At 37.6% G+C, this 24,295-nt stretch overlaps 1 protein-coding gene and 1 long non-coding RNA gene across 2 annotated transcripts in view; one reads left to right on the plus strand and one right to left on the minus strand.

Annotated features, from left to right (window-relative positions):
* Positions 1-24,245, plus strand: part of TUT7 (terminal uridylyl transferase 7) — a 47,009-nt gene extending 22,764 nt beyond the window's left edge. The window contains exons 12-29 of the mRNA XM_045022199.1: positions 1,126-1,306; positions 1,635-2,782; positions 2,907-3,057; positions 3,790-3,876; positions 5,720-5,820; positions 6,495-6,552; positions 7,321-7,424; positions 9,974-10,063; positions 10,141-10,254; positions 10,385-10,462; positions 11,877-12,054; positions 13,103-13,150; positions 13,237-13,328; positions 14,197-14,312; positions 16,520-16,842; positions 21,129-21,205; positions 21,402-21,465; positions 23,210-24,245. Of these exons, the coding sequence (XP_044878134.1) occupies positions 1,126-1,306; positions 1,635-2,782; positions 2,907-3,057; positions 3,790-3,876; positions 5,720-5,820; positions 6,495-6,552; positions 7,321-7,424; positions 9,974-10,063; positions 10,141-10,254; positions 10,385-10,462; positions 11,877-12,054; positions 13,103-13,150; positions 13,237-13,328; positions 14,197-14,312; positions 16,520-16,842; positions 21,129-21,205; positions 21,402-21,465; positions 23,210-23,277 (3,078 nt within the window). The 3' untranslated portion in view covers positions 23,278-24,245. The remainder of the gene's footprint in view (positions 1-1,125; positions 1,307-1,634; positions 2,783-2,906; positions 3,058-3,789; positions 3,877-5,719; positions 5,821-6,494; positions 6,553-7,320; positions 7,425-9,973; positions 10,064-10,140; positions 10,255-10,384; positions 10,463-11,876; positions 12,055-13,102; positions 13,151-13,236; positions 13,329-14,196; positions 14,313-16,519; positions 16,843-21,128; positions 21,206-21,401; positions 21,466-23,209) is intronic.
* LOC123373281 overlaps positions 1-24,295 on the minus strand; it is a 34,280-nt gene that overhangs the window by 3,589 nt on the left and 6,396 nt on the right. The window lies entirely within an intron of this gene.

Consider the following 24,295-nt stretch of genomic DNA (forward strand, 5'->3'; position numbering starts at 1 on the left):
TTATAATTTTTTAAGTGAAAATACTCCTGATCTTTTCTAAAAAGATCTTATTTGTTAAAATACGAAGCATTCTTTATATAGATAAAATATGAAATCTTTAAAAATAATTTGTGCTGTGTTTATAAATGAACCGTTATAAAATTAACATAAACTAAATTCTTACAAAGTATATTAAGATACCGTATAGCCGTAAAAGCTAGGACCACCTGAAGAGGACTAATCTAAGGAAAAGCATAATGTACACTAAAGACATGACAAATTATTGACAAATACCAAAATGGACTAGTACTGAATCCCAGTATCCGCAATGTCTTTTGCTTCATGCCAAATTTATTTTTAGCCCTTAGAAACAACTCTAACCAAAGAGGACAGACTTTCAGAGTTGGCAGAATAAATATCCAGAAACATTCTAATCTATGTAATTTGCTGTTTGTCACTTCCCCATCTTGCTTGAGGTGCACATTTTGTGCCTGTACATTTAAATGACCATACAAGGTGATTCTTTCTGAAAAATGATTTGCATTTGATGAGGCTATATATTTCATCCTAATTGAGGTTTTTATTATCTGAAATGCTTACTTTGAAATATATTAATTATAGCACAAGAACATTTTTATTTAAATACACAAACATGATTAATATTAGCCATAATCATAAATGTCACTGTCCAACCATTATTAAATTTGATTTAAGTGTTCGAGGTGTTAGTGTAAATTAAGATAACAATATCTTTAAATTGTCCTTTTCTGTAGCTGTAAAATGTGTATTTAACTCTCATAATGTTGTAGTTTCCCTTGTTTGAATAGAGCATTAATTTTTATTGTTGAGACCTGAACATTCGTTGCAGAGGTAATTTCTAGCTGTTGTATTATCTGTTATGGCTTCATTACAATATTATCATTGTGACCTTTCCTCCACACCACTTTAACACTTAAGTTATAAGTTTATTTAAAAACTTATACTGTTACTCTGCATTTTTACTTTACTCCATGTGCGCGCACATAAGTATCTGTGAGTGAAAAACAAGTTTTAGACTGGTAGAATGTTTTTCCTGCCCCCCAAAAGAGGGGTTTTCATACACCTTAAAACTGAAGACGGTTTAAGCTTTTGCTTTCTAATTAACAGGTTCCCTTAGTGTTTGATTCAGGACACCAGTGTTCAGCACCGGTTGGGCAGCTTTGGGTAGAACTGCTTCGCTTCTATGCCTTGGAGTTTAATTTGGCTGATCTGGTCATCAGCATACGACTCAAAGAAGCAGTGTCTCGTGAATCAAAGGACTGGCCTAAAAAGCGCATTGCTGTGGAAGGTACCTGAAGTCTGTCAATTTAGAGTTATCGGCCCTCTGACTTAGCAAGTACGCTGTCGGATATGTTAGAAAAATAATTTCAGCCATATGTTTCTGTATGATACTATTAAATGTATTAAGATACATGTACAGTTTCCTCCACATAGTCTGGAGCGCTATTTATTGCTAATGTGTTCCTAAAACAGTGTATTAAATTAACTGACAATATATCTAAATGTTGTAAGAGAATAAGGACTAATCAAACTTGTCTTTGCTGCTTCTTTATATCCATCAGTGAAGTTATAGATTTCTGTCTTCAGTTAGCTCATGGCTTTTTTTTTTCTTTCAGACCCTTACTCAGTAAAGAGGAATGTGGCAAGAACTCTGAACAGTCAACTAGTATATGAATATATTCTTCACTGCTTAAGGTCAACTTACAAATATTTTGCTTTACCCCACAAAAAACCTACAAAATCTAGCCCAAAAAAGCCTTTGAATGTCAATGAGGAGACATCACAAAGATTAGAACCTGAAAAGGATGCCATAAAGCATGATGCCACTGATATGCAAAATGTAGCTGACAAAATGGGGCAAGTGGTAGCAACTGATTGTATTAATATTGATAGAAGTATAGACATGCCTGAGGCATGTACAATTGACCCTTCAAAGGTGTTTGTCTCTAAAAGCCTGACTGAAGAAGAACTGGCAGATGATATAGGACATTTGGGAATTGCCCAGGAAGATTCAGACTTTGTAATTGAAGACATGATTTCTGGTGATAATGAGGACTCTAAACCAAGCTGTGTAGAGACAGAAAGTGGAAATGATGAGGAGGAGGAAGAGGAAGAACATGACCAAGATAAGAAATGGCAGAAAAATGTGATCGTTATTGATCAAGGCTTGGATGAATACAGTGAAAATGGAGATCTCCCTATTCCAGCAAGTGAGCATGATGTTGAAACATACAGTATTTCAGAGACTGAAGGTGTTCAGAGCACTGTAGTCGCAGAGAGGGATGAGTTTGGTTTAGAATGCAATGTAATACTCGATGATAAAGCTGAGATGGATGAGGAGAGCACAGAGGAGACTGATGAACTGGATGATTCCCTTAACAAATTTGCACCTTCGTTACAAGACCAGATATCTGAAATCAATAACTCAGATGAGGAGGGGGAGGAAGAGGAGGGAGAACAGAGTCTTATCCTAAACCAAGCAGAATGTGGTGGTATTGTGACTGCTGAAGATGAGCTGGACAATACTTACACTGCATCTGGGGATGAAGATGCACTGTCTGAGGAAGAGGAAGAATTGTCCATCTCTGTTAAATATGAAGAGACAGAGCTGGGAAAAAATGTAGATAAACCTCTAAGGGTAGATTTGAATGAAGAGGATTTTATAGAAAAAGGAAGCCTTTGTGAAGAGGGCATACTAATAGGACAGTTTCTGGAATCTGAGCTCTTTTATGAATTTAATAAACCTGCTTTCACAAAGGGCAAGGTAAGCTCTTGACATCTGACCACCAGGAAATATTACTAACAGTTTAGGACATATTATATCTAAGTATAGTTCTGATTCATTAAAGGGCCATAGATTTAAAAAATGTCTTGCTTTCTATTCACAGTCTCCTATGGTGGTATGTAGCTTGTGCAAACGAGAAGGTCACCTAAAGAGGGATTGTCCAGAAGACTTCAAAAAAATTGAGCTAGACCCTTTGCCAGCGTTGACACCCAAGTTTTCAAATATTTTAGATCAAGTTTGCATCCAGTGTTACAGTAAGTCATCAATACAGCACTCTTTCAATATGTTTGTGGAAAGTATGAATTAGTTAACTAGATTTTAATAGTACTTTAGGGAATTCTTAGGTCTCCAGCATCAGTGGAGCTGGGTTTTGAAAGTAGCAAAACTAGTACAAAAGGTGAGATTCTATAGGGTAATGACATTTGTTGAATTGCTAAATTGCACCTGATACTTGTTGTATTCATAAGTCTAAATTGTACCTCCAAAGAGCAAAAATCCAAAAAGTGTGTAAGGCTGACCTCATGACTCCTTGACCTAAACATGGAGTCAATGAAAGCTGCTGGATATTTGATATTCTTGAAATGTAGGCATCTACACATAGACTTCAGAGCCTATATGAGGCATCCGTTTTCCAAAAGGTGCAGTTCTTTGAATGATATTTTGTATCTCATTACCAGAAACTGCTGTTTGAAAGAACAAAGGCAGCAAATTTCTACAAAGAACAATATGCTGATTTCAGATTTTTTGAACCATTTCCCCCCATTTATTTGGTCTTTCAAAATGGCAATCTTCACTTCTGATGAGACAAAATGTACTGTTTTCCTAATGTATTTTTTTTCTTTGACTTAGTATTTCTCCTCTTCCATCTACTCCTCCCTCTCTTCCCCTCCCACATCAATTTCCTTTTTGCCCCCTTCCTGTCACTTAACTGTGGCAATGTTTTTACATACTTTGCCTGAATTGGTGTGTTTCTGGCTTTTTTAAAGAAGATTTTGCTCCAAATATTATAGAAGATCAGGCTCGTGAACATATACGGCAAAATCTGGAAAGCTTCATCAGACAGGAGTTTCCAGGTAATTGTGTAGATTCTTTTCATACTCATATTTAGTTTTTTTTTCAAGTTTCACTTTTTTTAGTATTTTCAACAATTTCATTGTACCAATATAAAGAACAAAGTTAGCTAATTTAAACTTCTTAAAATATTCTGTTCTGTTGCTTAAGACTATGCTATGACTTTTTAAATTAAATTGGAATGTTTTCTGTTGCAATAATCTCAGCTTACTGTTACTGCGTGATGTCTCCATATACGTTATGCCCTGCCTCCTTGAGCTTGTACTCTTTCCTAAAACAAACAAACAAGCTCCAAAAACATGTCAGTTTATTTTTTTTACGTCCTGTTGGTGAGAAATAGTGAAAAGATCATGGCAGTAACAGGAATGAACAGCCATTTAATAAACCAGTAATCACAATTTTATAATAAAACTTTCATAACTAGCATTTTCATCTCAAATTTGTCAGTCAAGCTTTGCTGTTTCAGTCGTATTCATTCTTGTAAGACCGCTAAAGACTTTCTGAAATGCCTGTCACATCATCTTGGAATTTTGATCAGGCCAAAAGTATCCCTTTTCTTTTCAGTTCATCTAAGAAATAGCTTTATTTTTCTGCCCTTATTCTCAGTATAGAAAGAAAAATGTACTGTCTGTATATCATAGGCAGTTATCAGAAAATCCACAAGACTTCTCATCTTGCGTGGGCCCAGGATAGCAATTTGCTCTCGGATTATTCTAAAGCAGAGGCATAACACTTGTCTATCAGCAAAGCTCAGTAGACTGGAGCTATGGTTTCCATTTCTGGAAATATATAGGGTAACCACCTGGGCTTCAGTTCATAGTGTTGCCAAATTTGCATGCAGGCTGGATGTGGAATCTTTGGCCAAAGATTGTTGCATCTGTAAAGACTTGTCTTAACCCGAAGAGAGTTCTTGTAACACTTACCCAGATCCTCAAGGATTTAGCTCAAATTCTCGTGCCAGTAATCTAGGGTAGGGGTGGGGGGCTATGCTAATCACTGATTTAGTTACTTCCAGACTCTCTTTTCCAATCCAAATCCCCATTACTATTCAGACCGCTACAGGGGCCTGAAAATCATCTATCACTACTACACCTGCTCCCTAGGCCCCTGCAGGATACTAAAGTTGTTCAAAAATTAACAAAAGCCAGAAAAGATACGTTGCAGGGATACTGTCATCTTGTAAATCAAATTGAAATATGAAAATTTTGTGCATACTCTGGCTATGAAGAACACCTAAGATTAACTGAAATAATATATTGGGGGAGGGATTTTTCAATTTACACTTGTTCATTTTTCAGCACCTAATGTATAGCTATAGCGTGCTCTCTCTCTCTCTCCTCCCCTCCCCCACCACAGTATCTTGTTGCTGTAAAGAGCCCTTTAAACATCAGTAAGAAAGAAGAGAAGCCCTTATTCTATAAAAAACTGACAAAGAGGAAATTTTCAGGATATACTGTTTAAAAAGTGGTTTACCTGATGCTCGACTTAGTTAACTTCCAAAAATACAAATTGACAGTGACCCTTTTAAAACAAGATTGCTTTTTTACTGTTCACAAACCTTTTTTCTTAATGCCAAAAATGATGAAAATTTTGCTGTATAATGTAGTCATTGTTTTGACAAAAATGCCTTTTATTTATTACTCTTAAAATTTAGTGAATTAGACCAGTAACTGTATAGTTATTGTCCATAGAAAATCAAGAAATATGCCCTATATTTAATAAATATTCCTTGTAAAGTCCATTGTTACAGAAAAGCGGTGTTCAACATTGGCCAAATCAGACCCTAGCTATTAAAACTGGACTGATGGTATGTCAGATGTGGTTATAGTATCATGTCCTTTACAGGAACCAGGTTGAACTTGTTTGGCTCATCAAAAAATGGCTTTGGCTTCAAACAAAGTGACCTTGATATCTGTATGACAATTGATGGACTGGAAACTTCTGAGGTAGACTTAGAGCTCTTTTGTATAACTTGTACTGGTATTCTATAGACACAGCTATTGTTGCTGTGACCACTGTCTCTTGACATCCTTTTGCAAAAAGGACTTGCACAATAGCTGAAAATGTAAATAGAACTTCTGCCAAAAAAAGTAAATTGGCTAGTGTCTTGCTGCTATGTCAGCTAATCTGATTTAAGATTTTCTTCCTTTACCACTGAGCTTATTCATGGATTCTTCAGTGAAGTGTTAATATTGTTTGACATGGAAATGAATGAGGCACATCTGGTTCAGCATCACAGTGTTGATGCATGGTAAGCTAGAAAAAGAAGATGGGGTGAGAAAGAAGCAAGTCTTTCTTTTCGGTTGATATAAATTAGCAAATGCTTTAAATGCATGTTTATAAACTCTTTTAAGAACATTAGGATATCTTTTAGTGCTGACTTGAACATACTCTGCATTTTGAAACTGTCTGGTATGAATGCCGCTGAGTGTACACCTAAATTATATATAATGATATGGCTTTAAGCCTAATGACAGGCAATGAATGGCACATCAACTGAAATGGCTTGGCTAGGACACGTTCTAATAGTAATGAATGATTACATGTAGCTTTTCTAGAATTTTGAGGTCAGCAGAAGATATTATCAGTTCACTTAAATCTTTTTTTCTCTCCTTTTCAGGGACTTGATTGCATAAAAATAATTGAAGAATTAGCAAGAGTACTTAAGAAACATTCAGGTAACTTTATAGAGAATAAGAGTGGGTAGTTTTGTGTACATGAATTTGTATACTGTTTATGGAGTCAGAAGGTTCAGAGTATAAGTAAGCAGATATCATTAAGATAACTAATGCACTAAAGAGTTCAGTGTTAGCAGGATTGGGGATTTAGATTATGAACATTTGTAGCTCTTCATTGCATGACTAGGCCCATTGAAGGGTTCTAAGATTTATAGGAACAGGCCTAAATTAGACTCTGATACTGTGTTACAACTTGTTTTCACATATGTTATTAAGTTATTAAGTTGACCCTTTAGACAGTGGGTATAGGTTTGTATTTACATCTCCCTTGTTTGTTGACAAGTAATATTAATAATAATATTAATAATGCTGAAGAGGGCACACACTATACATTAATTTAATGTAACAATATATTCCTGTAAATCACATTTAAATGCCTTTTTATGAGGATTTCATAATTATTTTAAAATTAACTTACTCTATACCAGATAAGTTTTAATTTATGCTATTTTGCTATTTAAACAACAGTTTAGTTTTCAGATAATAAGTGAAAACTAATGCCAGAAATGCTATGAATAATGAAGTGTCTAAAATCAATATTAAAATATAAATTAATTTTTATACTTTTCATATATGCAGACTTAAAAGATAGCTTTGATATCTGCCCACAGGCTTTTAAAGAAATCTGCTGAAATTTTTTTAAGCTCTTGGTGGTGGTTTTGATACCGTTATCGTTGTATTAAACTGAAAGCGCAAATTCCTTCTTAGGTCTAAGAAATGTCTTGCCAATAACAACTGCTAAAGTGCCAATTGTCAAGTTCTTCCATGTGAGAAGTGGTCTTGAAGTGGACATCAGTTTATATAATACACTGGTAAGTTAACAATTATAAATCACCTATTCCAGTTAGATTTTTAGGTTTTAATCCTCCATTTGACTCTTTCTGGGTGAAGTCAAGGGAGGCAGAGCAGCTGTTTCCTGCTAAGATGATAGTAAATTTAGCTAGCTTAATAATAGCAAACACCAGTGTTTTGGAGTATAGTGATCCTTTTGTAGGACTTGCAGGGAAAGAAGTAACATCCTGAGCAGCGAGAAGACCATAGCTGCATGTGTTAAGTGTGGGGATTGTCATGGTATCAGGGCTGTCTCATCTCTTACAAAATAAGTAGCTTTCCATCACACGCTACGTTCTGGAGAATTAGGCTGGTGAAAGGCAGAAAATATTAGCTGGAAAAAATCTTCCTTTTACCAGATTCAAATCTAGCCACACAAGTCTTTTTAACTCTGAGGGTTTTAACCCTAGATTATCTGGATTGTGGGTTTAGAAACTGCCCCATAATTTATGCTCTACCACATGCCTACAGTAGTAACTTCATGCTTCACTATTCTGAGGTATTATGTTTGGATGCTTCTGCATATTGTTTGTGAACAGATGAACGTTAAGAATCTTGATAAACTCCTCCCACGTGAGCAGGTGGTAACCCCACTCTTCTAATGAACACTTCTTTTCTGAATAAAATAGGTTTTAATGTGCAGAACTAGATAAGTGGTTTTGCTGCACTCCTAATTACTGCAGCATTTGCCTTTTAATTCAGCGCACTTACACACACACACACACACACACACACACACACACACACACACGTGTATATGCATATTAGGGCTGTCAAGCGATTAAATTTTTTTTATTAATTGTGATGTTAATAATAGAATAACATTTATATAAATATTTTTGGATGTTTTATACATTTTCTAATAGACTGATTTCAATTACAATTGCACTGTAGAAAACAAAAATAGTATTTTTCAATTCACCTAATACAAGTACTGTAGTGCCATCTCTTTATCATGAAAGTTGAACTTAGAAATGTAGAATTATGTACAAGAAAATAACTGCATTCAAAAAAAAAAAACAATGTAAAACTTTTAGAGCCTACAAGTCCACTCAGTCCTACTTCAGCCAATCACTCAGACAAATAAGTCTGGTTAGAATTTGCAGGAGATAATGCTGCCTGCTTCTTGTTTAGAATGTCACCTGAAAGTGAGAACAGGTGTTCGCATGGCACTGTCGTAGCTGGCGTCGCAAGATATTTACATGCCAACTGTGCTAAAGATTCATGCTCGTGCTTCATCCACCATTCCAGAGGACATGCATCCATGCTGATGATGGGTTCTGCTTGATAACGATCGAAAGCAGAGCAGACCAACGCATGTTCATTTTCATCATCTGAGTCAGATGCCACCAGCAGAAAGTCGATTTTCTTTTTTGGTGGTTCACGTTTTGTAGTTTCCGAATAGGAGTGTTGCTCTTTTAAGACTTCTGAAAGCATTCTCCACACCTCATCTCTCTAAGATTTTGGACAGTACTTCAGATTCTTAAATCTTGGATCGAGTGTTGTAGCTATTTTTAGAAATCTCACATTGGTACCTTCTTTGAGTTTTGTCAAATCTGCTGTAAAAGTGTTTTTAAAACGAACATATGCTATAACATGAACAGGAGACATACAATTCTCCCCACAAGTTGTTCACTCACAAATTTAATCAACAAATTTTTTTAACAAGTGTCATCAGCATGGAAGCATGTCCTCTGCAATGTGGCCATAGTATGAAGGGGCATATGAATGTTTAGCATATCTGGCACGTAAATACTTTGAACGCCAGCTATGAAAGTGCCATGTGAATGCCTGTTTTCACTTTCAAGTGACATTGTAAATAAGAAGCAGGCAGAGTATCTCCCGTAAATGTAAACAAACTTGTTTGTCTTGGCGATTGGCTGCACAAGAAGTAGGACTGAGTGGACTTGTAGGCTGTAAAGTTTTACATTATTTTGTTTTTGAGTGCAGTTATGTAACAGAAAAAAATTACATTTGTATTTTGTTTCACGATGATATTTGTAGGAGGTGAATTGAAAAATACTATTTCTTTTGTTTCTCATATATACAGTGCAAATTCAATTTAAAATAATTATCTAAAGTGAGCACGGTACACTTTGTATTCTGTGTTGTAATAGAAAACAAAATATTTGCATCCGACGAAGTGGGTATTCACCCACGAAAGCTCATGCTGCAAAACGTCTGTTAGTCTATAAGGTGCCACAGGATTCTTTGCTGCTTTTACAGATCCAGACTAACACGGCTACCCCTCTGATACTTGAAAATATTTAATATATTTCAATTGATATTTTATTGTTTAACAGTGCGATTAAATTTTTTTTAGTTAACTGCGTGAGTTAACTGTGATTAATCAGCAGCCCTCATACATATGCAAGATTTTCGAGCCAGGTGGTTGTGAATCATTGTAGGTCTGTGCTCCTTTCAAGTAAATAGGTCATTTTCAAAGCCTCCCTGATCAGAGACTTTAGCTAACTACCACCTTTTCCACCTCACTCAGTTTCCCACACTTGACTTCCATATTTATTTACAGGCCCTGCATAATACAAGACTCTTGTCCTCTTATGCAGCAATTGATTCCAGAGTAAAATATCTGTGTTACACAATGAAGGTCTTTACAAAGGTGAGTAACACTTCAGGCATTCTGGAAGTGATAACACCCACAGTAAAAAGTTTTATAATTAGCTTTTCTCTTTCCAGATGTGTGACATTGGAGATGCATCTAGAGGTAGCCTGTCCTCCTATGCATATACTCTTATGGTGCTTTATTTTCTTCAGCAGCGAAATCCACCCATCATTCCTGTTCTCCAAGAGGTACCGTATGTCAAGAAATATATTAATCCCAGTTAGATTTTTTTTGTGTGTGCGCACTATTGACCCAAAATAGGGATAAAAAACATTGTCTGAATAGCCATGCTCTGACTAGTTAACTTTCTGTTCTTAGATCTACAAGGAGCCAAAGAAGCCTGAAATTTTAGTTGATGGTTGGAATGTTTATTTCTTTGACAAAATAGATGAGTTGGTGAGTCTTTTATATTCACTTTTCTGACATAGCATTATTGTGCAATAACTCTGTAAAGTGAAGCTAACTCCTGGTAAGGCATGTATTCAAAAAATGCAGTAGATGAATGTAAAAGCTAGTTACTAACAATGACATTTGGTAATATATTTTTGCATATGGGCTGAAAAAGAGAACTTCTTATTTAGTTATATAAAAGTGTCAGCTATTATTGGACACAGCCGTGTCAGCCTTTACAGTTGGAATTGTGAAGCGATACTTCAGCACCTCGTTTTAGTAATCCAAACGCATTTAAAACTATTCTGATAATATTCTTAAAAGAATCTGCTAAATATTTTTCAGCTGTTAAATGAAGCCAGATATTGTTCTAACACCTCATGCCTTAAGACATGATACTTTGTTTGGAGGAGAAAAGAGTAACATTACTCAAGACAGAGAGCCAAGCATGAAACTTGAAAGCGGAGTATCTTCTTTGTAATAGGGCACGCCAGGAAACTTTTGTGTAGAACTGTACATATTCATATTAATTGGCTTAGCCTAATAAAATACAATAGATCTTCCAAAATATAAATCTCCGATTTTATTAAAACACTTGAAGCTGAGATGTCCAAGGCAGTATAAGGGATAAAGCCATTCACTTAAAATTATTTGACATATAGTGGAAATGTGTGAAAATCTCAGTTTTGTACTGTCAAGCTACCATAACGTAGTTGGTCGTCTACAGTACAAGAGACCAGTGCATCTGTGAATAAATATTTTTGCGAAACCTGAATGCTTTGCATTCAACACTAATCATATCAGGTTTGTTAAAGAATAATTGCTGATGTGCCAGACTGCTGCCTTCTTCCCTACCTGATGATAGGTGACGTAACTCTTCAGTGGAATAATTTTGTGTTGAAGGGGCACCCAGCCTAAACGTAAATTAACAATACATCTATCAATTTTGCGTGCTATCAAAAATAAACAGTAAGTTGTTTAAAAAACACATTGCTAATCTTCGCACTAAAAATACCCACCAACCATTTAAACGGCAAAATTTGATTATGAACATTAACCTTCAAACTATAAAAGGATAAGTGATTTAGAATAACTGTCTAAACCAAGCGACAAAGAGTCCTGTGGCACCTTATAGACTAACAGAAGTATTGGAGAAGAAGCTTTCGTGGGTGAATACCAGACGCATTCAACCACAAAAGCTTATTCTCCAATACTTCTGTTAGTCTATAAGGTGTCACAGGACTCTTTGTCGCTTTTTACAGATCCAGACTAACACGGCTACCCCTCTGATCTCTAAACCAAATTTATGTATAACCAAAATTGTGTGTAATTTAACACTCTCAAATTATGAATGTGCATTTGCTTAATCTGTCTGAATCACTGAATCGCAGAGGAAAATATTTCTTGTTCTAACTTCCAGCCAGCCTGTTGGCCAGACTATGGTTCAAACACTGAATCTGTTGGGGAGCTATGGCTGGGACTTCTCCGCTTCTACACAGAAGAATTTGATTTCAAAGAACATGTTATCTGCATCAGAAGAAAAAATCTGCTTACAACTTTCAAGAAGCAGTGGACCTCCAAATATATTGTTATTGAAGGTATTGTAGGAGTTAATACAGAGCTCGTTGATGTATGGAATTGCTTAAAAACCTATTTGAATGAATCTGTTCTTCTCGCATATTGTTTTTCACTTTCATCCTGCTGGATTAGGATCTACTCCTTCTAAATAGTTTAAGTGAAATCCTGACTCTTCAGAAATTAGGCACAAAAACTCCCATTGACTTCAGTAGGGTTGGAAGTTAGCCCTTTTTTTCAACTGAAATAAAGTTGAAAAGTGAATTTTACATTTTATTTTGTTTGGAGATCATTGTTTAGGGAGGATCATTTTTGTTTGAGGGCTGACTATCAGAATGGTTAAGAAAACTGGAATTCAGTCCATAGTCTCTCTGTCTCACTCTGTAATCTTTTCCCTGGTTCTTCAGAATGTTTGATTTTTAGCTTGCTTCTACTCCAACTCCACTTAGTTCTTATCATATCCCCTCTTTGGAAAATATTAACTGTCAATTAAAATCAGTTTGACTGGCTGAAACATTTCTTCGGTTAGCTTTTGTATAGCATTATGCAGAATGCTGTAATGATGCAATGCATTATGTTTTCAATCAGTTCCTTTTTGTTAGAAGACCGAAACCTTAATCCAGCAAAGTATGTAAATACATGCTTAGGTTTTATGCATATGAATAATCCCTCAGAGATAAAACTTAGTTTAAGCTCATCAAATATACAAGTGCTGTGTTGCATCAGAGTCTATATGCAGGAAATTTTGTTGTGTTGAAGTCAATATGTGGGAAATCTTGTCAATGCAGACATTATTTTTCTATCTGATCTAACTTTGATAGGTGGGGGGGGTTCCTCTCACCATCAAAAATTGCTCTTTTTCAACATTTTGGTCAAGTTGGTTCATAGCTGGACTGCTGAGATTCTGTCTTCTGAATATATTCTCTTCCAGTATATGGAGAAATCAATTGCAGCGTAATGATTCCACATCAGAAAAAGCAACATTGGATTGTTTGTGTTCATATTAATCAGTTTGGTTCGTAGTTCACTTTCATATAAACTTTAGTAATACCTACAAATTTCTTCACACAGATCCCTTTGATTTGAACCACAATCTTGGAGCTGGCTTATCAAGAAAAAGTAAGGTACCCGGTCCACAAGCATTGCACAAATCTGCTGAGGGTCTTGTTTATTTAGACAATTAAGTTTTTTCTTTTATTTCCTAGTGACAAATTTTATAATGAAGGCTTTTATCAATGGCAGAAGGGTATTTGGTACCCCAATAAAAGGATTTCCTAAAGAATATCCCTCAAAAATGGTAAGTGTCTTTAGAATATAGCGATACAAACCCACTCACCCTCTACATTGGTATCTAAGTCCCTTACCTACTGTGAAGCTTCACACATGGCTCAGATGAAAACAATTGCACTCTGTTAAGAACTTACTGGTAGTTTATTCATGGCAAGCAGAGAGTTTCCTTTCAAATTTCAGTGGTAGCTTCCATAGTGATGGTTCTTTTGGCTTTTGCTATAAATTACTGATGGGTTGTTTTATTTTTTTTAACAGTTGTATTGTGGCAGCACCTGGTAACATCAACCAGGTTGGGGCTCCAGTGTTCAATCACAGAGTAAATCGTAGTCTGTCCCAAACAGCTTAATCTAAAATGTGTTGTGTTAAACAGGCTGTTTTAGAGCAAAGCAGCAGCAAGTGCGTCAGAGAGCCAGTTAGGACAAGCCCTCACCTGTAAACATGTTATACAGCTCTGAATTTCAGACCTGTTACAGAGCGTGGAACATGGCTGTAACTTTGTTCTCATTCAGACTAGAACGTTCATAGCCACAAAGAAGGTCAAGAAGGCTAAACTGAGTTCTTTGTAGAGCTGTGGTCAGGTAATGGACTTCCTGATTCTATAGTAGGCACCACAACAGAGTGATACAAAGCACACCTACTGAAAGGTCTCCCATGTAGCCGCTCTTTGCCGGCAGGAGACAGCTCTTCTGTCAGCAAAATAAATCCACCCCGAATGAGCAGCGGTAACTTTGTCCTTTTTTCCCCCCCACCCCTCCACCCCCACCCCCTTGACCAACAAAAAGGCTATGTCTACACTAGCCCTAGTCATAGCTGGCTTAGGTTTCCAAGTCTTGGGGAAAAAAATAGGTGCACAAAACTACGTTCTTTCCTTTTAGGAATACTTCTTTGACCCAGAAGTCCTGACAGAAGGAGAACTGGCCCCAAATGATAGATGCTGCAGAATTTGTGGTAAAATTGGGCACTTCATGAAAGACTGTCCCATGCGGAGAAAGTACGTACGTTTTTAAGGATTCTGTGTTTTTGGTAGGACAGGGCTCTTTACCTTTATTTAGAAGGTGGATTCCTTAAGTAATTCTAGAGCAGAAATAGTAATTTGACATTGCAGAGTATTTTCCCTTATTAAACAGAGAATAAGTGTTTCACTTAACTTTGAATTGTTTTAACTTCTGTTGGGTTGTCACTCTTATTACTTGTCTCAATGTCTTTTAGTGTTTTTGTACAGCAAAATTATTTCATAAATCCTGAAATACATAATTCATCCAATGTGCTATTCAGCTATCTTAGGGGTGATATTCGCTCTGGTTTAAAAAACAATAGCATTAGTTGGAGAGAATCTGAATGCGAAGCTGACTAGCTTTGTGCTGGAGAGAGAGTGCATGAAAACTTCCTATATGTTTTGTTTTAATAGCTTCTGTTTATGGAATCCAAGAGCTTCCCAGCAAAGTACCTTTTTTTGGTGATTACTGATGCCTAAAAGTAAGCAAAAGGCACCACAACATGAGTTTAGATATCTGCTCCCTAAAACAGAGCCTAGTTTACACACAAATAAGGGTTCCTGGACTTGGTAAACACGTTCAAGGTTCAGTCATTACTACAGGAAACAAATGCTAAACTGATATTTCAAGGAACCCTGGACTTTTAGCTGCAAGCTCAGGGAGTTTACCATCTAAATGGGTAATTCAGAAATCACCACTGAAGGAGTTAAAGATGGAAAATCATAAAATGGTGAAAAGCAGCAAATAAATTTGAGAAGGAAATCATAAAAGCTTTAGTTGAAGGTGAATGGAAAATATGTTCGTTACAGCCTAGATAGCCTAAAAAAGTCAAACCCAGGCATGTGTATTATGAGTCCCATGGAGGAAAACAAAGGGGTTTGTATAAATTTCTGAGATGTTGGATTCGAGAGAGAGTGAAAATTGGCCCAGTGTTTAAGGGACTTGGATTACAGTTAGAAATGTAAAAGTAACAGAAATCAGAGTTCATCTCTCTAGTTAGAAAATTTGAGCAGAACCGCTAAAATAGTCCGGTGTTGATCAGATAATGTTCTTCACCAACTGACTCCAAGGACATGGGCTATTGCAGTAAGGGATTGCCTCCTTCATAACGCTTTCCTTGAAGGGAAAATGTGACTCAATGGTATTTCTATCCATGCTAATAACATGAAACAAACCTATTTTCTGGGGAACCAATTGGCCTGAAGACTTTCAACAAGCTTTAAAAAAGCAGCAACAAAACACTTCCTTGGCAGCTAGCGAATCAGGAACACAAGCAGAGACTGTCTGAAGTATCCTTTACTGTATATTGTTTTTATATTTGATTAGTGAATTGTGACATGGATATTGCTGAGACATCTAGGTTAAGAACCCATGCATCTTGTGCCAAGCAAATGTAACATAGCAGAAGTCACAAATAAAGAATATTGGGTATATTTTCAAAAGCCTCTAAGTGACTCTGGAACAGAAGCATTTTTGAAACTACCACCATTTGTTAGAATTTTAATGCCATTAAATTTCTTTTTAGCATTTTGCTTAGAGCCTTTCTCTTAAGTGGATGGACTGCAGCAGCCATTGCCACCTTAAGTAATATTTTAGATGTTTATTAAACTTGTTTGTGCATAATTAATTCTTGGTTAGATTCCAAGTTAGCATTAAAGTAAACTTTGAATATAGTGTGCAAGCACTCAACTGAGCTCTAAACTAAATGTCATTCTTTCTTAATTTTTAGTATGATTTTTCTTATTTGTATAATCTCTCCATCCAGATTTGAGCAAATTTAATCCAATTCAATTGTGGACTGAGCACTTTATATTCAGGGTTTTATAAACAGGAAGAAGTTTGTATAGCTAGATTAGAAATCCATGAAAATTACTCCTAGAGTTAGACACTTTGGTTGTAAAGATGTCTTGCTTTTTAGCCATGGTTGATTGTATGATACTTATTTACTATATATTGCTCAAATTTTCCATTAGAGTTCAGCAGAAAGTTTTCCTTAAGTACATAAATTAATATTACTAAATTTACTTAATATTTTATGTTGGTTTTCCCACCATGTAGACTTCTAGGAAAAAGAGAGATACTTTTATTCATTTTTGTTGCATGTTGCAGAAATCGATTTAAAGATACTATTTAACACAAGGTTTCTTGTCTCCATCTTCTGACAGAGACTATTTGCTTTTCTGTCACTGTTTTGCTTCTGCAGGTTGAGACGACGACATGATCATGAAGATATTAAAAACCAAAGGTACATAGAGAACAACGAGAAAAGAAGCAAAGAGGACAAAGAAATCCAAAATAAAACCACAGAAAAAGATACTTCAATGAAGGAAGGAACGATACTATGTACACCTCAGAAAAACAAACTAGGGATGGCAACAATGGACACAGGAAGAGACAAGGCTTCCAGGCAGTCAGCAGAGAAGTGGAAGCGGCAGGAGGACAGGGACTTAAGAGAAAAACGTTGTTTTATCTGTGGGAGAGAAGGCCACATTAAAAAGGAGTGCCCACAGTATAAAGGAGCTGCAGGTATGAAACCCAAATGCACTCTAAAACATCTTAAACAGACCCTATATTTTTGGAGTATTTAACGAGATTGACTAAATGAGTCTGGATTAATGTCTCATCAAATTATAGTGAGCGTACATAGTACTGAATGTTACTTTTTCAAGAGGATAGGATACAATTGTCCAATTTCCCTTCTTAATCCTCTGCCTGCCTTAAGGGCACTCCCTGTCACCTAGAAAGACTAGACATGATTTCCACTAGAGCCAGAAAATAGGCTGCATAGCCCAGATCCTCAAAGGTATTTAGGCTCCTAAATTAGATTGAAATCAATGGCAGGTAGGTGCCTAAATATCTTTGAGGATCTGGGCCTGTGTCTGGGGAAGAATTCGTTTTCGTATTTCCAGAGGCTGTTTCCACTTCCCTCAGAATCCCTGTTAGCCTCCATTTTCAAAATTTAGATTCCATTTCAGTGCATTGTACGTCCATGAAGGCTGACTGCAGAGCTATTCTCATCATCTTAAACTACTGCATTCTGAATAAGCTTAAGAATTTGACACACATGCTTCCCCTATAAATGGTTTTAAACCATTCCCAATAAGCACAAAGTGGTTACTAGTCAACAGAATATGGAAATGAAGCTGCTCAAATCAGCAGCCAGGCAGAGTGGATTCATTTCCTGCAGCAGTCTTATGGAGGCAATGCTACTTTGTCTCAATGACCACTGATTCAGGGAGGACTTTCAGACTGACATGGAACACCTAGGATGACGCCAGTTCCTCCTTGAAGGAGGACACAGTTGCCAAAGAGTCTTGGTATGCTGGGATGATCCCTTCTCCAATTTCCTGAGCAGGCAGATCTTTCCTCCTCATCCTGCTGAGATGTAGTATCATAGAATCATAAGGGACTTTGAGAGGTCATCTAGTCCAGTCCCCTGCACTCATGGCAGGACTAAGTATTAGCTAGACCATCCTTGACAGGTGTATGTCTAACCTACTCTTAAAAATCTCCAATGATGGAGAGTCCACAACCTCCCTAGGCAATTTATTCCAGTGCTTAACTACCCTGAATGTTAGGAAGTTTTTCCTAATGTCCAACCTAAACTGCCCTTGTTGTAATTGAAGCCCATTGCTTCTTGCCCTATACTCAAAGGTTAAGGAGAATACTTTTTCTCCCTCCTCCTTGTAACAGCCATTTATGTCCCCCCCTCTTAGTCTTCTCTTTTATAGACTAAACAAACCCAATTGTTTCATTCTTCCCTCTTGGGCATGTTTTCTAGACCTTTGATCATTTTTGTTGCTCCTCTCTGGACTTTTTCCAGTTTGTCCACATCTTTCCTGAAATGTGGTGCCCAGAGTTGGACACACTACTCCAGTTGAGGCCTAGTCAGTGCGGAGTAGAGCAGAATTACTTTTTGTGTCTTGCCTACAACACTCCTGCTAGTACATCCCAGATTATTTGCTTTTTTTGCAGCAGTGTTACACTGTTGATTCATATTTAGTTTGTAATCCACTATGACCCCCCAGGTCCCTTTCTGCAATCCTAGGCAGTCATTTCCCATTTTGTATGTGTGCAACTGATTGTTCCTTTCAAAGTGGATTACTTTGCATTTGTCCTTATTGAATTTCATCCTATTTACTTCAGACCATTTCTCCTGTTTTGTCCAGATCATTTTGAATTTTAATCCTATCCTCCAAAGAACTTGCAACCCCTTCCAGCTTGGTATTGTCCGTAAACTTTGTAAGTGTACACTCTATGCCATTATCTAAATCGTCGATGAAGATATTGAACAGAATTCATCCCTGAAGGACCCCACTCAATATGCCCTTCCAGCTTACTGTGAACCACTGATAACTGCTCTCCGGGAGTGGTTTTCCAACCAGTTAGGCCCCCACTTTATAGTAGCTCCATCTAGGTTGTGTTTCCTAGTTTTATGAGACAGTCATGCAAGGCAGTATCAAAAGCCTTACTAAAGTCAAGATATACCACAACTGTCACTTCCCCTCAATCCACAAGGCTTGTTACCCTCTCAGAGAAAGTTATTAGGTTGGTTTGACACAATTTGTTGTTGACAAATCCATGCTGCCTGTTACTTATCACCTTATTATCTTCTAGGTGTTTGTAAATTGATTGCTTAATTATTTGCTCCATTATCTTTCCGGGTACCAAAGTTAAGCTGACTGGTCTATAATTCTCTGGTTGGTTCATATTTCCCTTTTTATAGATGGGCACTATATTTGCCCTTTTTCAGTCCTCTGGAATCTCTCCCATCTTCCATGACTTTTCAAAGATAATTGTTAATGGCTCAGATATCTCCTTAGTCAGCTTCTTGAGTATTTTAGGATGCATTTCCTCAGGCCCTGGTGACTTGAAAATATCTAACTTGTCTAATTTCAGAGGGGTAGCCGTGTTGGTCTGTATCCACAAAAACAACGAGAACTCCGGTGGCACCTTAAAGACTAACAGATTTATTTGGGAATAAGCTTTCGATGTATCTGAAGAAGTGGGTTTTTACCCATGAAAGCTAATGGCCAAATAAATGTTAGTCTTTAAGGTGCCACAGGAATCTTCATTGTAACTTGTCTATGTAATATTTAACTTGTTCTTTTCCTATTTTAGCCTCTGATCCTACCTAACTTTCACTGGCATTCATTATGTTAGACGTCCAATCACCACCAACCTTCTTTGTGAAAACCTGAAACAAAGTAATATAGCACTTACACCAATTCCACATTTTCTGTTGTTGTTCCCCCTCCTTGAGTAACAGGCCTAACCCGTCCTTGGTCTTCCTCTTGCTTCTAATGTATTTGTAGAACGTTTTCATCTACAGTTTACGTCTCTAGCTAGTTTAATCTTATTTAGTGGCTTGGCCTTTCTATTTTTGTTCCTAAATATTTGTGTTATTTGTTTATATTCATCCTTTGTAATTTGACCTAGTTTCCACTTTTTGTAGGACTCGTATAAAGTAGAAAAGGTGAGGGGGTGCCCCCTCATTAATCACTAGCGTCTGAAGGAATAGAGAATTGCAGTATCTTCCGAGTGGTAAGATGCCCTCCTTGGAGCCTTTACATAAGCCCCCCGAGCATTTAAAGCCACGGAAAAAAGTTCCTCTTCTTCCTGGCCATTTAAAGTGGCATTTGTCATACCAATTATCTCCATGAGGAGTCTCTCAAATCAGGCCTGTTCTACACTACAGCATTTTTCCTGCTGATGTAAGTCGCCCACTACACCGACCTAGCAACTCCAGCTGTGAGAGGCGCGTAGTTCTTAGGTCCACGTACTTAGGGCAGTGCAGTGTCTGTGTAGATACCACATTACTTACATCACCTGTTGGGTGTCAGCTAAAGCTGAAGAAGAATATGTATTCAAGGATTCTAGCCAAATGGATCTGAAATGAAGTTTCATATCTGTGCTGCAGCCTGTTTCTGACCCTGAGTCACTTGTCTAGTTTTCCACCTCACTGTGCATCAGATGTAAACATCTTGTACTTACCGTCAAGGCTCTGCGTCTCTGAATGGTCTCCTTTCACATTTCCCCTTGCCCACTCATTCTGCCAATGCCACCTTATTTCACGTTTCTCCATGTCTCTCTTAAATACTGTGCCCTATCCTTGGAATTGACTTCCTAAACCCAAGTGGTCAAATTTCCTCGTACCTCATTCAAATTCCTTCTAAAAATTCACTTCCACTGTCCCGTCTCTGTGACGTAGGGAGAGTGAAGACTAAAATATATTTGACTGCATTCAAGATGTCTGTGTATTCATTGCTGTGGGAGCAGCTTCAGCTGTTTTTCAGTCCAGGTGACCTGCTGTATATTGACCGTTGTCACTTCTAGCATATAAGTGTGGTGACGAGGTTGTCGAATGTATATGTAAACTACATTAATCACGGAGAGGTGGCTGTTGCCTATCATTACATGTGTATGGGGGAGGGTGGTCCTGCTGATAAATCATTTTTTCCTCTGGAAGTTGTTTTCTGTGGGCCCCCAAAAGTGTTTTCTATGATCCAGTGGTAAAGGGGCAAGGTTCAATTCCCTGGTTTCCCTTGGATTTCCTGTATGACCTTGGGCAAGTCACTTCTCTATCTGTGCCTAAGTTCTGTCAAATGGGGATAATAGTTCTTCCCTACTTCTTAAGGGTGTTGAGCTTAAATACACTAAAGATTGTGAGATGCTGGGATACTATGGTGATGGGGGAGGGGAGGCATGCATACAGTGCCTTTATATAGATAATGATCAGTTGTTGGAGATTCTAACTGAAAGGTAATATGTTTACCTTTTCAGTAAATTTTCACTTTATTTTAATTTCTCAGGTGGATCAAAGTCAGAAAGTCTGTGTGGATTCCCTTCTTTACCCAGTGCTGTTAAACATGCTGGAAGACTAAATCAGGTAAACACTGCATACTTTTCTGAATCATGTTCTTCTTAAAACCATTTACAGTAGTAAGCTAAAGTTTGGCTCAGTTTTCAACCACGATACACTTTTTTTGTAGGTACAATGCTGTTTATCTGTAATCCAGTCAACTATTCCCTGCCTAATAGTTGAATTTTATATGTTTGCTTATCTCTGTACGTCTCTCTTTTAGGGAATACTTTTACATGAGGAAAAGAAAAAACAAAAAGGAAAAGTGTTCTTGAGTCCCCAGACAGGTTTGTACATTAGATTCCACTGAACAGCAACCCAGATACTAACTTCTGATGAATAACGTTTTGCTGGGGACCAATCCTGTCCCATTGACCTTTTAATGTTAGTGGGATTCAGATATTGGCAGCAGCATGCTGCTTGTCAAGAACATTTTTTTAAGAAGAAAGCTGCAGGCAGGTTTTCACTGTTGCAGCCAGAGGAGTGGGCACGGGGACATGCTGCGCACACCCAGCACACACAGGTTTGCAAGACTGCAGCCACAGGAAAAAGTGGGAAGATATGCGTTCTCTGGCTGCAAGCCTACAAACCTGCCTTTTACACAGGGACTGCACAGGAGGTAAGGGGCTGCGAGCTGAGGGGGAGCAGGGCAGTAGCTGGAGGGCGGCTGGATGCCAGAGCTGCATGGTAGCTCTCCCTGTGCTCTTCAGGCTACAGCCTGCTAGGGGGTGCAGCCAGGGAAGGAAGCAGTGGGATGGGCTAAGTCCTGATCCCCAGAGAGCACAGCAAGAAGTACAGTGCAGCCCGCTCTCCCTGCTGCTCACCTGCCCGCAGGCAGGTTGCAGGGCTGCAGCCAGGGAATGTACTTCCCAGCACTTCCTTCCTTAGCTGCAGCCTTGCAAACCCACCTTCCACTTATTGGCAGCTGCTGGATAATGGCAACATTTTGTTGTTGACCAAGGGGTCACTGATAAGCGGAATCTACTGTAACTTGAATTTCTTAATTGACATTATAGTACCTACAGAGCTCTGTCTTCTGAGTTGATACTGAAGGCAGTTTAGACTTGTTGCTAGCACCCTTTGGGCTACGCCCAGCCTCTTTGTCTACTAGAAGTTTTTTCCTCTGGCAGCAGAACCAGGAGGCAGTTCAGCTCTCCCCTACTTTGGTTAGTTTTATTTCTTTATTTACAATCAATAGTTATTTGGTTTGCTTTTTATGGGGGGGAGGGGGTGGTGATACAAACACTGTTTTTGTTTGTATCAATTCCTTTCCCTTCTGTCCTCCTGTTTCTGCCTACTAGGGTGTTTTTATGTATCTTGGAGTGTTCCTTTCAAGGATCATATGTGAGACCTCCCTCAAAGAGAGCCTAAATAACCCTCTAGAAATCCACAGGATCAATTAATTTCTTAGGGGCCATGGCATTAAAGCAGGTTCTTTGTACAAACCAACTACCAATCAGAGTAGGAGACAGCAGTCAGGTCATTACAAAGGATAGTTAAGCTCAAGAGAGAGCTTTAAAAACAATGCAAACCACTGCCTGACTGAAAGGTAAAAAGATCCCCTAGTAAAGGAGCTATATTTGCACCAGATCCATGTATTCTGTTAGAAGCAGAATAGGACTGTTGCTCCCTTACACACACGTTTCACTTGCTTATAAAACAAAATATTTAATCAGCTATTACGGCCAAGCTTTAAAAATGAGTAGTGGTTAAGCCTTTGTTTTCGCATGCCCAAAGCTTGACACTTCATAGCAGTGTGATTTTTGTCAGATGGCTGCTTAATGCTCTTTCAGCAGGGAAATCGGTGTTCCCTGACCCTCTGAAAGTCAGAGGTTGAGGTGTCAATCTTTAGTTTACCATGGTTGAATCTAATCTGGCTCAGACCAAGTGTGTCCAGTTTGTTCTTCCCCCTAGAGTGGAACATGCAATGTGGAGCACACTTAAGTTTTTGTTTTTGTGTTCAGATCATTGCTTTTCTACTTAGTTACAAATTCAATAATGTGACACTTTCTTTTTTTGGTTTCTGTTTAGGCAGCCTTTCCAGTAAATACATGGCTCAGGGAAAAGCCTCACAGAAGAAGACTCAACAGGAATCATGAGGGGATTGAAGAACTCTGAAATTGCAATACAGGCCATCCATTCACTTAAAAAATTAGGTTCATTTTGGCAAAAGCTTCTGGGCTCACAAGACAGCAGCACAAAACAATGTTCAATTTAAGTTTAAAGAAAACATGGTATTTTAATTTGAATTAGATTGCTAAAAGTCAGAGGCAATGGATTTTTAATGCAGTGCTCCTACCATGGACTCCTGCTCTTAATAGATTATTTGAACATTTTAATAGAAAGCCATGATGTCTGTATTTGTTTACTAGGTAAAACATGTAGATAAGAGCAGGTGCTCATTTTCAAGATTTTAACGTTCAACCTGACCCTTTCAAAGTGCACCAAAATTGTGTGCAAGCCAAATATAATGTTTTATTTTTCTTCAAAAATTGACTTTTTGAAGGAGGAAATGTTATTTATTGATGTTGATTGTTTACTGAATCCTTGTGTAAAGTGTTTAAAATGTTTGTGGACTACTACTGATGTATTTGCAAACATTTTATCTGCAGAGAATTGAAAACACGAACATTAGTAAACTTTTTTGTGAAACCCCTGTGGACACACTGCCACCGAGTTGTTTTTTTTCCCTTTGTGATTTTGAGTTAATATGCTGCTGTGCTTGTGTACAGTAAAAGACTAAGAAGCAGGTTAGTCCTGTTTGATGCTGCTAAGAATCTTTCCCATAGCCTATAAAATACAACAGACAAAATTGCTAAAAGGCAGAAAAGAGTGATAATCAGCAATAGGGGAGGGGTGTTACATGCTTTTCTCTTTTCCTAAAAAGTGAAGAGGATCCAACTGCCAGCCAAGGATTTAATTAACGTTGTCATCTTAAGATTTACTTGAAGTCCTTTTGGAACTGGTACTGTACCTTCATACCCTGTTTGGGAAGGGGGAATCAATACAGGGTAAAAATGAAACCACTGTTATTTATGACTTTGAAATAAAAAAACAAAAGTTAAAACTTGAAATTTCTACATTACTCCTTATCTTGTACTTACAATTCCAAGTGCA

Source organism: Mauremys mutica, chromosome 6 (assembly GCF_020497125.1).
Source record: "Mauremys mutica isolate MM-2020 ecotype Southern chromosome 6, ASM2049712v1, whole genome shotgun sequence".
Taxonomy (NCBI): Eukaryota; Metazoa; Chordata; order Testudines; family Geoemydidae; genus Mauremys; species Mauremys mutica.